This window comes from Lynx canadensis, chromosome B1 (genome assembly GCF_007474595.2).
Source record: "Lynx canadensis isolate LIC74 chromosome B1, mLynCan4.pri.v2, whole genome shotgun sequence".
Taxonomy (NCBI): domain Eukaryota; kingdom Metazoa; phylum Chordata; class Mammalia; order Carnivora; family Felidae; genus Lynx; species Lynx canadensis.
Genome location: NC_044306.2, coordinates 83,165,913 through 83,178,853, shown reverse-complemented (window position 1 = coordinate 83,178,853; position 12,941 = coordinate 83,165,913). Strand labels below are relative to the sequence as shown.

The 12,941-nt window shown below is 39.6% G+C and overlaps 1 protein-coding gene across 1 annotated transcript in view; it reads right to left on the bottom strand.

Annotated features, from left to right (window-relative positions):
• Nucleotides 1-2,194: 2,194 nt before the first annotated feature.
• The window catches only part of FREM3 (FRAS1 related extracellular matrix 3), an 86,145-nt gene continuing 75,398 nt past the window's right edge, over nucleotides 2,195-12,941 (bottom strand). The window contains exons 7-8 of the mRNA XM_030313003.1: nucleotides 5,697-5,846; nucleotides 2,195-2,513 (exon numbers count right to left, since the gene is read on the bottom strand). Of these exons, the coding sequence (XP_030168863.1) occupies nucleotides 2,272-2,513; nucleotides 5,697-5,846 (392 nt within the window). The 3' untranslated portion in view covers nucleotides 2,195-2,271. The remainder of the gene's footprint in view (nucleotides 2,514-5,696; nucleotides 5,847-12,941) is intronic.

The window sequence follows — 12,941 nt, the reverse complement described above, 5'->3', positions numbered from 1 at the left end:
AAGGTTAGGAGGTACAACATTGTGGTGCCTCATGGCAAAAAATTTGCAGAATGCTTACCTGGTAGAAAATGGATTGTGGAGTCATCAGTGTTGGGCTGCTCCTCATGGTCCATCATCAACTGGGCTGAAACCTGGTGGGTACAGCAGTGTATGGACTGACAGCTGGTGTCTCCTCTGCTCCAGTAAAATGACTGCGCTTGGCTGCTTGTCTTTTTCAGGCAGCGCTCCTGTAAATTGGGCTCCTTAAACTGGACTCTGGATACTAGAATAAAATATACAACACTTTTCCACGTATAGTTTTATGCAGTAGCAGCAACATCCTGGATGCAGCTGGTATATCTCCATTAAGAATTAATGAGAAAAATATGTACATACTTTTTATTCCCTAAAAATGTTAGCATGAGGAAAGAATATGTGAGGAATGAAAATGAGTCCAATTTTCCATAGTGTGTCAGTCCATTCTTGGTAGGAAATTGGGCATTTTTCACTGTTTTAGACTGTTAGATCACCTTCATTCAGCATGTACATTCATTTAGTACAACTAAAGTTGTATAGAATACACCAGGTTAAATCCTAGAAGCCTAAAAAAAGTCATTTTGCTTCCAGGCATGTCTTCCTGGGAGGAAATTATGAATCGAACAGACTGACCTCACAGAAAGCACTGTTGTTAATGTTACCCAACAAAAATGATGCATGCATAAACACTGCATTCTTCTCAATGTAGTTCCTTCACCAAGGACAGAATGAGAGAGAGAAGGGTGGGGGGAAGAGGGAGAGAGAATGGCTGAAAAACACTGGAAGACCGGGATTAATTTCAGGTTCAAACTAGAATCCTCTGTGGCTTTCTCTATAAGGCTGACAATGTGGACTTATCATGGGCACAGAGGTGCTCAATGGGAAGTTTAGGATGGTTGCTTCACTTGGGGACTGTTGGGTGTACCTAAGAGTTATCCTGGCCAATACATAGTTTTTTCATTACTTAAAAAAACATTTATGAAGGGTTCATATCTTTTTGACACATTGGAGAAGCCCAATAAATGTCTGTTGAATTGAACTGAGTTTAAAAGATTTTTGATCCTGGTAACTGGGCAAATTATAAGATGAGGGAGAGTGATTTTCTGTTGATAGATAAGTACTCAGACAGGAATTAGAACTGGAAATCAAGTCCAAATTTCTCATTTTAAGGAGAAGTGAGGTCAAGAGTTACAAGGTAGCTTGGAAAAATCTCCTCTCTGGTTGGAGAAGCTGACGTTGTCTAGTAAGGAAGCAAAACCCAGGTTGATGACAGGGACTTCTCTACCTAAATATGTAGATCACGTGGCAGCCAAGGGCCTTCTCGTCCCCTTCACTATCTGTGGGGAAGGCTTCTTGAAATGTTTTGTTTTGTTTTGTTTTGTTTTTTGGAACAGTTGTTATGTGCAATGTTGGCTTGCAAATAGGTTAAGTCATGTCTGAAACAGATTTAAAAAGCGTTTGTCAAAGAAATACCTAAAAGATATGACGGGAACGAAGATGTGTTTTTCAAAATAGTTGGGAAACTCGGATTTATGGGGTATTAGCTAAGGCATGCTGTCGGTAATTTATATTGCCAACTTTAAACTTCTTTAAGAACTAATTGGGCAGTTTGGGGATTATGCAACTCTTCAACTTTTCTTTCTTCTCTTTTTTGATACTTGCATTAAAAAAATCATTTTATTGCTTTTTTAAAATCATCTTTTATAAAGGCATTTGTAAAAGAAGGGAGAGGTGATGAAAGGATTTTCCTACCTAAGTGGCTCTGATAAAAGGACTTGTGGAGGAAAATTGAGCAATTCGCAAAAAGGAGCTTTCAGCGCATGGGCAAATTTCAGTTAGGGCACTCTTATCACGATAACCTGAAAAACTGAAAGAGGGTGACAGTATGTATGTGGGTGAAAGGTGCTTCATGTTGAGCATCAATTGGCAAAGAGAAGCCGACCCTTTTGTTCTTAACTTTTGATTTAATTGATGACAATGTTTTTCACAAGCTTTAGAAACAAAGTAAAAGAAAATAGGAAAAGGAAAACAAGAACACAGTCTAATCTTTTGTGGGCTCAGTCCTCTCTCTGTATATGTGCACATCTCTGTATCCATACAGTCACATAAGCTATATTTGTGTATATCACCAGCATACATATAACATCAATAACAGTACAATATCATTGATATTCCAGAGTTGCTAAGCTGTTAATACAGTACAGTTTCATTCTGTTGTTAGGAGACATATTTTGGCTGTTAAGTCTTTAAAGTCTTTCAATCAAAGGAACTACAAGTACTCTGCTTACAGTCAGTGATGGTGTCATTGATGAAAATGGTGGTTTTATTTGGTTCTCCAAGCACTGCACCCACTGGCATCTGGAGAACTAATTCAAACCTCTCTGGACCCTCCAAGATGGGTTGTCCCAGGTCATCAAGGATTGTCACTTGGAATATCTGCATATGCACTCCTGGTGCAAAGCCCAGATTTCGGCTGATGCCAACATAATCTATTCCAGCTAGTGGGAAAGGAAAGGTCAAGAGTGAGACTGTAGGATTCACTTTCACAAGTTTTCCTTCAAAGAAAAATTTTCTTCAGGGAATAATCACATTCTCCTATATGCACAGCAATTTCAGAATCATATTTTGTGGGCTCAACCCCCAGAAAGAGAAAGTTTCCATATTCTACTGAATGCCATGATAGTCTCTCATCCATGAGCATGGGCCATCCTCATCAGTGTTCTCCATGTTGAGACCAGGCACATCACTTTTTAAGTACTTCCACAAAAATCCCACTGATAGACTGAAGGTTCTCTGAAGGCAACTTCAATTTGTAGTGAAGAATTTATTTTTTTAATTTTTATTGTTAAGATAACTATCAGGAATTTAATTTTCATTAGGTTTCACTCATTCACCTTTGCTAGATATTTGGTTAACCTTATCACATTCTGCTCAATTTTACTAAGTCATGGAGTTGGTGCCACTTTCTGCATTATTATTTTGTAAGTTAGTGCACCTAATCATATAATTTCTTTGCTACTTATTTAAAAAAGTCATCAAATGTAAAGACAGCAGTAAATTATAACCAATAGAATACAATAGAGAACCCTAGGTAATATGAATATATTAATAAATCGAGGAACAGAATATTTATATTGTCTCAAGGTATCTCTCCATAAAATAATTATTAATTGCAAAGGAAGAAAAATAACTTCACAGTGGGGAGACCTGGAAGATACCACTACCAAGTGATCAAAGTGAACACCACCATTAATAGGATAAATGGAAATGGTGTGCCGTTTGATTGGCTCCAGTGACAACACAGTGTCATCTCTGCAACTTTCCTGCCAAAGATGCAGAGCCTGAATCTAATTATAAGGAAACATCAGACCTGGTGGATCTTGAATGAGGTGTTTGGATTAAATTGCAGTAATTTTATCAAGTTAATTTCCTGATTTTATGCTTGCATTGTGGTCATAAAGGAAAATATCTTTGTAGGAATGGCAATCTAAGTTTTCAGAGAGATGGTTCCAAGTTTATTGGCAACCTACTCTCAATGGTTCAGGAAAAAAAAACCCTGCTTTTCCTGTACTTGTCACTTTTCTGTTAAGTTTGAGATTGTTGCAAAGATATTTTTTAAAAAAGCCATTAAATAATTACATTTAAGAAAGGCAAAGCAAGATTATGCTGAAAAATACCAGGGCAGGAGAGTAAGGAAAAGAGACTTTTGGATCTCTTACACTTTGGTTCAGGTCTTGAGTTTATTGCTTACTTGTACCAACTACTGAAACTCTCTGAGTCTCAGTTTCTTTAACTGCAAAATGGGGTAATTATTGCTCTTTTACAAGGTTGTTGTGAAGATTAGAGATAATAAAGCAAAGATTCTAGCATGGAGTCTGGCAAATAGTAGGCATCTAGTACAAAGAAATTATAATTATTATTTATGTAACAAGTTATAATGATATAGTATAACTATGTATGCATAATTATTATTGTTAATTAACCAAGCTGAGCAGAAGCATTACTTTAAAAAAAATTTTTTTTAACATCTACTTATTTTTGAGAGACAGAGAGAGATAGAGCACAGCAGGGGAGGAGCAGAGAGAAAGGGAGACACAGAATTCAAAGCAGGCTCCTGGCTCTGAGCTGTCAGCACAGAGCCCGACGTGGGGCTCAAACCCATGAACTGTGAGATCATGACCGGAGGTGAAGTTGGACGTTCAACTGACTTAGCCACCCAGGTGCTCCACAGATGCATTATTTCTATTAGTCCATCCCCACCTGAGAGCTAGCAGAAGGGTCATTACTTGTATGCAAAGGGATTTATCTAAATGAATTCGAATTTTATTTTCCCAACCACAAGCAAAATAGCCCAATAAGCCAATTAGTCTATTTATTTTTGTTTCCACAAACACATAGAGAGTGAAAAATGACCTCTGTAAATTAAGAAAAAGAAAGAAGAGAAAAGAAAAAAAAGCAAGAAGAAAAAAACAAAAACCCACTAAAAAACCTTGTAAGGATCATTACTGGTTTCATGTATCATGTGCTATGATATAATCACTGGAGAGTTATAACATGTGAATTCTTCCAAGAGCAAGCACCGTGCTCTAAATCTGTCTTTATTTTCCTTCTTTATATTCCTGTTTATGGGTACATGTTGAAACTGGGTTTACAATTTGAGAGGTCAATATAGATTTTATTCTCTTGATGCCTCATTAGTTAGTGTAGACTTTAATATTGCTGGGTTTTATTTGCAAGATTTGTGCTTTTATCTTAAAATATTCTCATGTGCCTTGGATATCCTGAACTAACTGATTGTCCATGACCCAGGAGACTAAAAGGTCCCAGATGACAAATGAGAAAATGTGGATATCATTGTAGATGGAAATTTCCCTTTCTTTTCCTGTTGAATTATTCTGTGTTTTGGGTTTTTGTTTGTTTGTTTTATTTTTTGGTAAAGCAGCCGACAGGCTTGCCAGAGCAGGTAGTATCCAGAACTGTCTAGCTCCACTGTCAGCCAGGCCTTAATTGTCCGTATCAAGAGGGGCAAAGGTGAGTGGGCCATGAAGACACGATGCTTAAGCCAAGGAAAATGCCTGAGTCAGAGTGCAAACCTCCTATCCTTCTAGGGTCTAACAGTACCTGGGTTTCCCCAGGAGATGGGCCTGGTTCAGCCATTAAAGAAGTATTTTGGTCTGAAATACTGTTACGAACAGCTTGTAGTATCTACAAATATTCTGAACTTCGGAAAATTAATTTTGGTCTATGACAATCCAATGGGTAATGAATGGATCATAAAGTCTGTTTTATAAACAGCAAAAGTCATTACATACACAGACCATCTATGTGCTCAGGTAGGAGAAACTTAAAATCAGGGTCCATTAACAAAGACCAGGCATACTACACTTAACAGACTAGTCTCCACCCTATACATATATCTTGATAATGATATATTTTTTATTAAAAAAAATGTTTATTTATTTATTTTTGAAAGAGAGAGCATGAGAGGGAGGGGACAGAGAGAGACGGAGACAGAGAATCCCAAGCAGGCTCTGTGCTGATAGCTGAAACTCATGAACCATGCGAGGCTAGAACTCATGAACCATGAGATATGACCTGCACCGAAATCAAGAGTCAGATGCTCAACCAAATGAACCACCCAGGAACCCCATGACACATTTTTTTAAAAATGGCCCTCTCACCTTCTGCTGATGCTGGCTCTGTCTTCCTGGAGCGCACAGTGACAGATGATGCTTGTGAAAGGTCAGGGCCTGTCCTCCAGACACAGATCTCTAAGGAGCCAGCACTTTCATCGACATGATACTCAGCATTCCCAAAGTGCAGGGTAGGCTCTAGGGAGGCACCAAAGGACAAATTAAGAATACTTCAACCCACCAGGCCAACTATCTCATTGGCCCTGTGACCCTGGATGTTTGTCACAATCATCAGACTTGACAGATCCCACAGACTGGAGAAGGAAAAAACAACACACACACACACACACACACACACACACATCCATGTCAGAATCACATGCCACAAATTTGACTCCAGGAGGTGCAGTGAGATAAGATCAGCTAGAATTATACTCACTTTTCTGTTTCAAGAGATTTCTGTCATACAAAGAAATTTCTCTGTTGGGGAAAATTGGTCAATTAGCTGTAACTCAGGCAAGTCAGTTACTGTTTGGGAAAAGATGGTGGGGAATTTACAAGGCTTTTTCTCAGGAGAAAGTGCTTTTTATGTTGAGGGACAGTCTAGCCAGGGTTCTGAATTTGAGGACTGCTGCTGTTCCTTTTTTCATAACACTTGTTGATCACAGGGATAGACAGAAATTCTAGGGGGTGGCAGGATCCCATGAGCTGAGATGTCAGAAATGCTCCACTGGAGGCAGAGAAGGGGGTCCCTAGGTAGAGTAGGTTGAGGAAGCCAAAGTGGAAATCAGACTTTGGGGGGCAGGTAGAAGGGTAGCCTGTATCTCCTGAAGGGAGGAAAAGTTTGACAATGAGAAAGTTAGGACTTTTATGGGTATACCTAGTTATATCTTGTTCTCGGTGTTTTAAAAAGTAGCCCATGAACTTAGCTGACTATTTAAAGCTTACACAGGTTTAGCTAGCTGTTATACCAGACAGCTATACTAGCTGTCATGGAAAGGTTTTAAAATGAATGTTGTGTAGACTGTGAAATCTGGAGGCAAGAAAAGAATGTAAACACCAAGAAGCAGCTTCACCATGGAGGAATGACCCCAGAGAGAGTAAATGGAAAGTTAACATTATAGAGGTGACATCTTTGCAAGCATAACGCAACACGGGAGCATATCTGGATTAAATTTAAAATTTTGGAAGGTGGAAATCAAATTTAATAAGCATTATTTACTCAGGATGTATTTTAGTAGATTTCTTAATGCTGAGGAAAGTTTTACTCAAAGTTTTAACATGGCATACAAGACCTCTCCTTATCTGACTGGAGTCCATTTTTCTGGAATCACTGGGCACCACAACTGGCCCTGTGCCCTGTTGCACTAAACAGCTCACTGCATACCCAACACACTGTGTGTTTCTGGGCCTTCATTGTTGCTGGTGATTTTTCCTGAGCTGGAACTCTCTTCCCAAATATCCGATTTCACACATTTCTACTCATTCTTTAAGAATGTGATTAAGAGTTATCTGCTCTGGGAAGCCATATATAACTTACTCAAGAAATTCGGCATTCTTTACCCCATGCTTCCTAATGTTCTGAGTAGCTCTGTGCCTGAGGGGTGGGGCACCCTTGCTATGGGCTCACCGTAGATGGGAGGACTGCGCTCACAGAAGAGGGGGGGGCATTCTGTCTTTTCTTCTTGCCTAGACCTTTCAAGCCATCTCCCCATTGCTGCCGATGAATATTTCAGATACTTCCAAGCTTGGGACAGGACAGAGGGAGGAAAGGCAAAAGGAGCAGGGAAGTTTTTTCTTAGTGGCTATCATCATGGTGATCACATGCTCTGGTCTTAGACGATGGAAGAAAACTGATTCTCTTTCTCACGGGCACTTTTGTGTGTTCTCTAGAGAGCCCTCACTCCCGTAGTTGTGTATTTCTCATTTGCTGTTCCCTTGGTGAGGATGATGCATCTCTACTCTTGTGGGTCACTTAATCATTCCTCAGTCCTTTAGCATTGGCAGTGCTTCTGCTTAGGCTTGTTCACCCCTCTAGATGGCGCCTGCAGACAAGACCTAAGACGAGTTCATTCTGGCTCTCTCCCCTGTGTGCCTGGCTCACATTTGGTCCATGGCAACCTTTCTGCAACTGTTGCCTTGACAAACTCAAGGAATACTGTCTAATCCTGATGCAGCCCCTCTTTTTTGCTCATCCATCAGAGCACCCGACCAGCTTGACTCCTACATTGTGATTTTCCAGGTAGAGCCAAACATCAATTCGTTGTGTCCTCCATATTGTACATGACACACATTACTTCCCAAACGGTCTCCTTAGAACTCTTTCTCTTAAGATGCCTGGGTGGCTCAATCCGTTAAGCATCCAACTTTGGCTCAGGTCACGATCTCACAGTTTGTGAATTTGAGCCCCGCATCGGGCTCTGTACTGACAGCTCAGAGCCTGGAGCCTGCTTCAGATTCGGTGTTTCTCTCTATGCCCCTCCCCTGCTTGTGCTCTCTCTCTGTCTCTCAAAAAGAAATAAATGTTAAAAAAAATTAAAAAAGAACTCCTTCTCTTGATTTATGACCTCTATAAAAAGTTAAAATGTTAAAGCTGCCAAGCTAACACGCTATTCTGTGTTTTTATGACAACCTTACACACTTCTCAGGGTCAGGGACTGTAGTCCAAGCGTACCCTCAGTGACACAGAGGCTGGTGTATTACAAGTACTGAAGAATTTGTCAAAAAAATAATTTTAACTCACTTCTGTTATATTTTGAACTTATTACAAAGGGTTTTTTTTTGTTTTTGTTTTTTTTTTTTAGGTTGGGACAAAGTGATCTGATATTTTAGCACAGAACTTATTCTGTATTACGTATAGGGAAGGTCAAGAGGTAAGAAAGAGAAAACATACTTGGGTCACATATGTCGCTATGCAGAAAAAAAAATGTGCCAAGCCTCTAGGAATATAGTCAGATGTAAGATGTAAGAGGAGGATAGTGCTACTTGGAAGAAAAATAATGAAACCCTCCGAGATGCTCTGTGTATGGCGCATCAGGAGATTTGTTGAAATGGAAAAAAGACCGCCTCTGTGTTGCCCAGCAGTGTCTCCAGTTATCTTTGTCCTAGGTCTGTCTAAAGAACTGAGGTGATGGCAGTAATCCTTAAGGGTAGGCAATTATGAGAGCATGACCCCATCACACTTAACGTTAAATTGATTCCACAGCCGTAGATGCGTTTTTATCTCCTTTCAAAGAAAATGATGGTTGTGACCCCAGCACACTTACGTTAAATTGATTCCACAGCCATAGATGTGTTTTTATCTCCTTTCAAAGAGAATGTCCTTTAAACAGAAATAGGGAAAAGGAGTATGACAAGTTGGGAAGTGAAGCGCTTAAAAGAGATATGACCGTCATGTAATTCAGTGGAATTCAATGTCCAGATTCAGAGAAATTTCTTGACAAGATCCAGAAAGGACTTTCAGAGGAAGTGACAGAAGCACTATTGGTAAATATTGAGAAACCACTCAGAACAGGATAGATGTCAAAAGATGGAAGGTAGGAAAATGTCTTTTCAGTTGCCTCAGCAGAGAAAATAAAATCCAGAAGCAAACTGGTAAGCTTAATCTCTAGAAAAATTCTCAAACAGTTTATTTAAAATGATTTCTGAATTCTTAGGAAAGAAAGAGGTGATGCCTATGAGTCAATATGAGTTCTTTAATATCAGGCCTCACGAAGTCAAATTCAATTTTGTTTTGTTCAGTTAAACACCTACTGAACATCCCCTCTGTGCTCTAAGCACTGTGGTAGCTAATGGGGATATAGAGGAGTAGGTATTTTTTGCCCTCAAGGTATTTTTGGTATAAGAGGGCAGCCACACCAGTTTTAATAGCTGACCCCTGCGTGCTTGGACAAGAGAAGGCACAACCTCAAGGCTCAAAGGAGGAGTCCTGGGAGGAATAAAGCTGTGCTGGATCTGAGGATGAAGGAGAATGGACCAATGGGAAAGCTGGGAGGAATGTTCCAAACAGAGTGGCTAATACAGAAAAAGGCATATAAGCCTGAAGAAGCCTAGTGTCTGGGGAGAAATACAAGCCTTTGTTTCCTAGTGATATATGAGATGAGAGTAAAGGGATGTTGGGAATGCATTAGAGAGGAAGGTAGAAGCCAGATACTGCAGGGACTTGGATCAATTTGAAGTAAATGAGTCTTTACTTTTTAGACTCTATAGAACATGGGAACCGATTTTAAGCAGTGGAAAGGTGGTTGTTTTTTGTTGTTGTTTTCTGTACATCTGTCTAACTTCAGTGTGAGCTACAGATTGAAGGAAGAGTTAATGTTACCAAGTAGGAAGCTACTGCAATTATCCAGGTGACACATGAGCATGGTTTAAGTACATACTAGTATTAAGGTTGAAGGGGGAGATGAATGGGGTAAGTGTCCTGAGAAGCACCCAGTGGTTGGATGTAGGCAGCTTCTAGGATGCCCTGGGGGTGTGGGAGTGGAACTGTCGATAACTTAGTTGGGAATATAGGAGTAACAGAGGGCAAGATGATGACATCTGATGGGATATCCAAGTAGACAGGTCTAGAAAGGTTTAATGTGTGAATCTGGAGTTCAAGAATCAGGGCTCGAGATAAGATTTGAGGGTGTTAGGCACACAAGTTGGAGTCCATCCTGTATAGATGATATAATCATCCAATATGGATGAATAAAGAGAATTGTAGTGGGGGAATCAACCTTTAGGGAAACTGGCAGAGGGGAAAAAGTGCAAAAGAGAAACAAAAAAAAAAAAAAAGAAAAGAAAGAAAGAAAAAGGAAGGACAGACAGACAGATGAATGAAAAAACGGATTGGTGGCAAGAAAGGGGGAACCAGGAGTATCAAGAGCAGAGAGTTTTGAGAAAAATGAGTGGTCACAACGTCAAATGTAGTAAGCATTTCCAGAAAGATATGTGCAAGACAACAGCGGCAATCAGTGCAAAACAAAAAAATACATCTTACGAAACTTTAAGCTGCAAAAAGTGAACTATGGCACCCAAGTTTAAGAATAAAAACAGTGGGGTGTTTGGGTGGCTCAGTTGGTTGAGCATCTGACTCTTGATTTCAGCAGTTGGTTGAGCATCTGACTCATGATTTCAGGTCATGTCCTCATGGTTTGTGGGTTCAAGATCCACATTGGGCTCTGTGCTGATGGTGGGGAGTCTGCTTGGGATTCTCTCTCTCTCACTCTCTCTCTTTTTCTCTCAAAATAAATAAAAAAACTTAAAAAAAATAACTGAAATAATTTTTTCTATTTATGAAGCCTGTGGCAATTGTATTGTAATATGAACAACCCTATACAGCACAGTGATACTCTTTCTTCTGAATGGTTTCCTAGTTTTACAGCACAGAAAAAGGTCTTTCAGGCTTTAAAACCATTTATGTGTTGAACTTTATCTTGGTCTTGCAACAGTATTAACCACATAACAAAAAGGTTGGATGTGCTGATTTCACCAAAATGACACTTTGTTTATATGCAATTTCTTTACACAATTTTTCTTTACAATGTTTTCTTAAATCTGTCATCATTCTGTTCAATACCCATTCAATGATAAAGATACTAATCTATGTGGCAATCTTTATAGGCAAATTTTATGCATGTTATACAAATCTTATTGCCTCAGGACAAAACTAACAGCCCTCTATGAAACTGGACATCAATTTTTTCTTTGTAGCAGATTACAAGTTTTCAAATCACATCATAAAAACTGAAAGAAACATCCTAAGTAGAAAACAGGAACCTGCTATAAGTGTTTAAATATAAAACAGACACAATTTGCTAATTAATAAGTGTCCTCAGGGGGCTTCTGGGTGGCTCAGTCGGTTAAGCGTCTGACTTCCGCTCAGGTCATGATCTCACAGTTGGTGGGTTCAAGCCCCACATCGGGCTCTGTGCTGACAGCTTGGAGCCTAGAACTTGCTTTGGATTCTGTGTCTCCCTCTCTATCTGCCCCTCCCCCACTCACACTCTGTCTCTTTCTCCCTCAAAATAGATAAACATTAAAAAAAAAAAGTGTCCTCAGTTTCCTCCTGCCCCTGGTACAGGGCCAGTGGAAGTTAGGGTCTGAAGCCTACCACGCATTCATTTAGCTAATACTTATTGGCCATACTCTGTGGTATCTGCCCTCATCAGTTGCTGTTTTTTATAAGGGATTCTGTGGGAGTGCAGGGCCAGGATCTCGGATGGTTCAGTTGCCTCTGCTCCTGAATGATTTCTTTTCTTAGCGTTACTCCATGGTAGTTGTCTTTACAAAGGTATTCCTGTAGGTGACCCATCTGACGAGGGGATATTTGATCTCTGTTTAAGGAGGCAAAACACTTCTCAGAATCTAGCTAAATAGAATAACAACATTTCATCCCTTAAAAGGTACAGCACAGGGAATACAGTCATTGGTATTGTAATAGCGTTGTATGGTGACACATGGTGGCTACCCTTGTGGTGGGCACATCATAACATATAGACTTGACCATCACTATGTTTTACCCCTGAAACTAATGTAACATTATGTGCCAACTATATTTCAATTAAAAAAATTATCTAAAACAACTCAAACCAACCAAACAAAAAAACCCATTGCATTCCAATTCTAATTAGAAAAAAAAAAAAGTTTTCCTTCAACTGGCTTGGCCACGTCTTTAGATTGCTGGATAGTTGGCTTAAATGAAAACCTACTTCTGCTACAAGATGATGGACTCGACATGTCTGAACAAAGAAAGCATTATTGGTTCTTAACAAGTGCCCAGACTATGGCAAATTACACACAAAATCCTAACCCTGGAAAATGAGTGTGCACTTTGCTCAATATTTTCCCAAATCGTCAATTTTGTAAGACACTTGTTATTCCTGACTGAAATGACAACTATATTACTGCCTGAGATAGACTACACATTAGAGTTTGATAAAAGTTTAGTGCTTAAAAACTGAATTAGAGGAATTGTCATTTAACATCAGTATTCCAAAAGATTATAATCACGTGGTAGGCACACTAATAATCACTATGGCTATTTCTCAAGGAGAAGCTAAAATGGTACCATTCAAAGGAACCAGTAGCATCATGAATGGCAAAATCTCTGAATACCTTTAGTCTAGTGACTAAAGTGGAAGAAGCACCCATAGCAGTCATTCAGGGGCAGTTGTTACCTGAGCGCCACCGCTGGGACCTGAAAGGGGGGGAAGTCACACCTTAGAATTTTACAGAATACCTTTGCTGAAATATCATTAATTCTGACCGTGGAATTGGGATGTTTTAGGGCACTTACTCAGTACAGTCCAT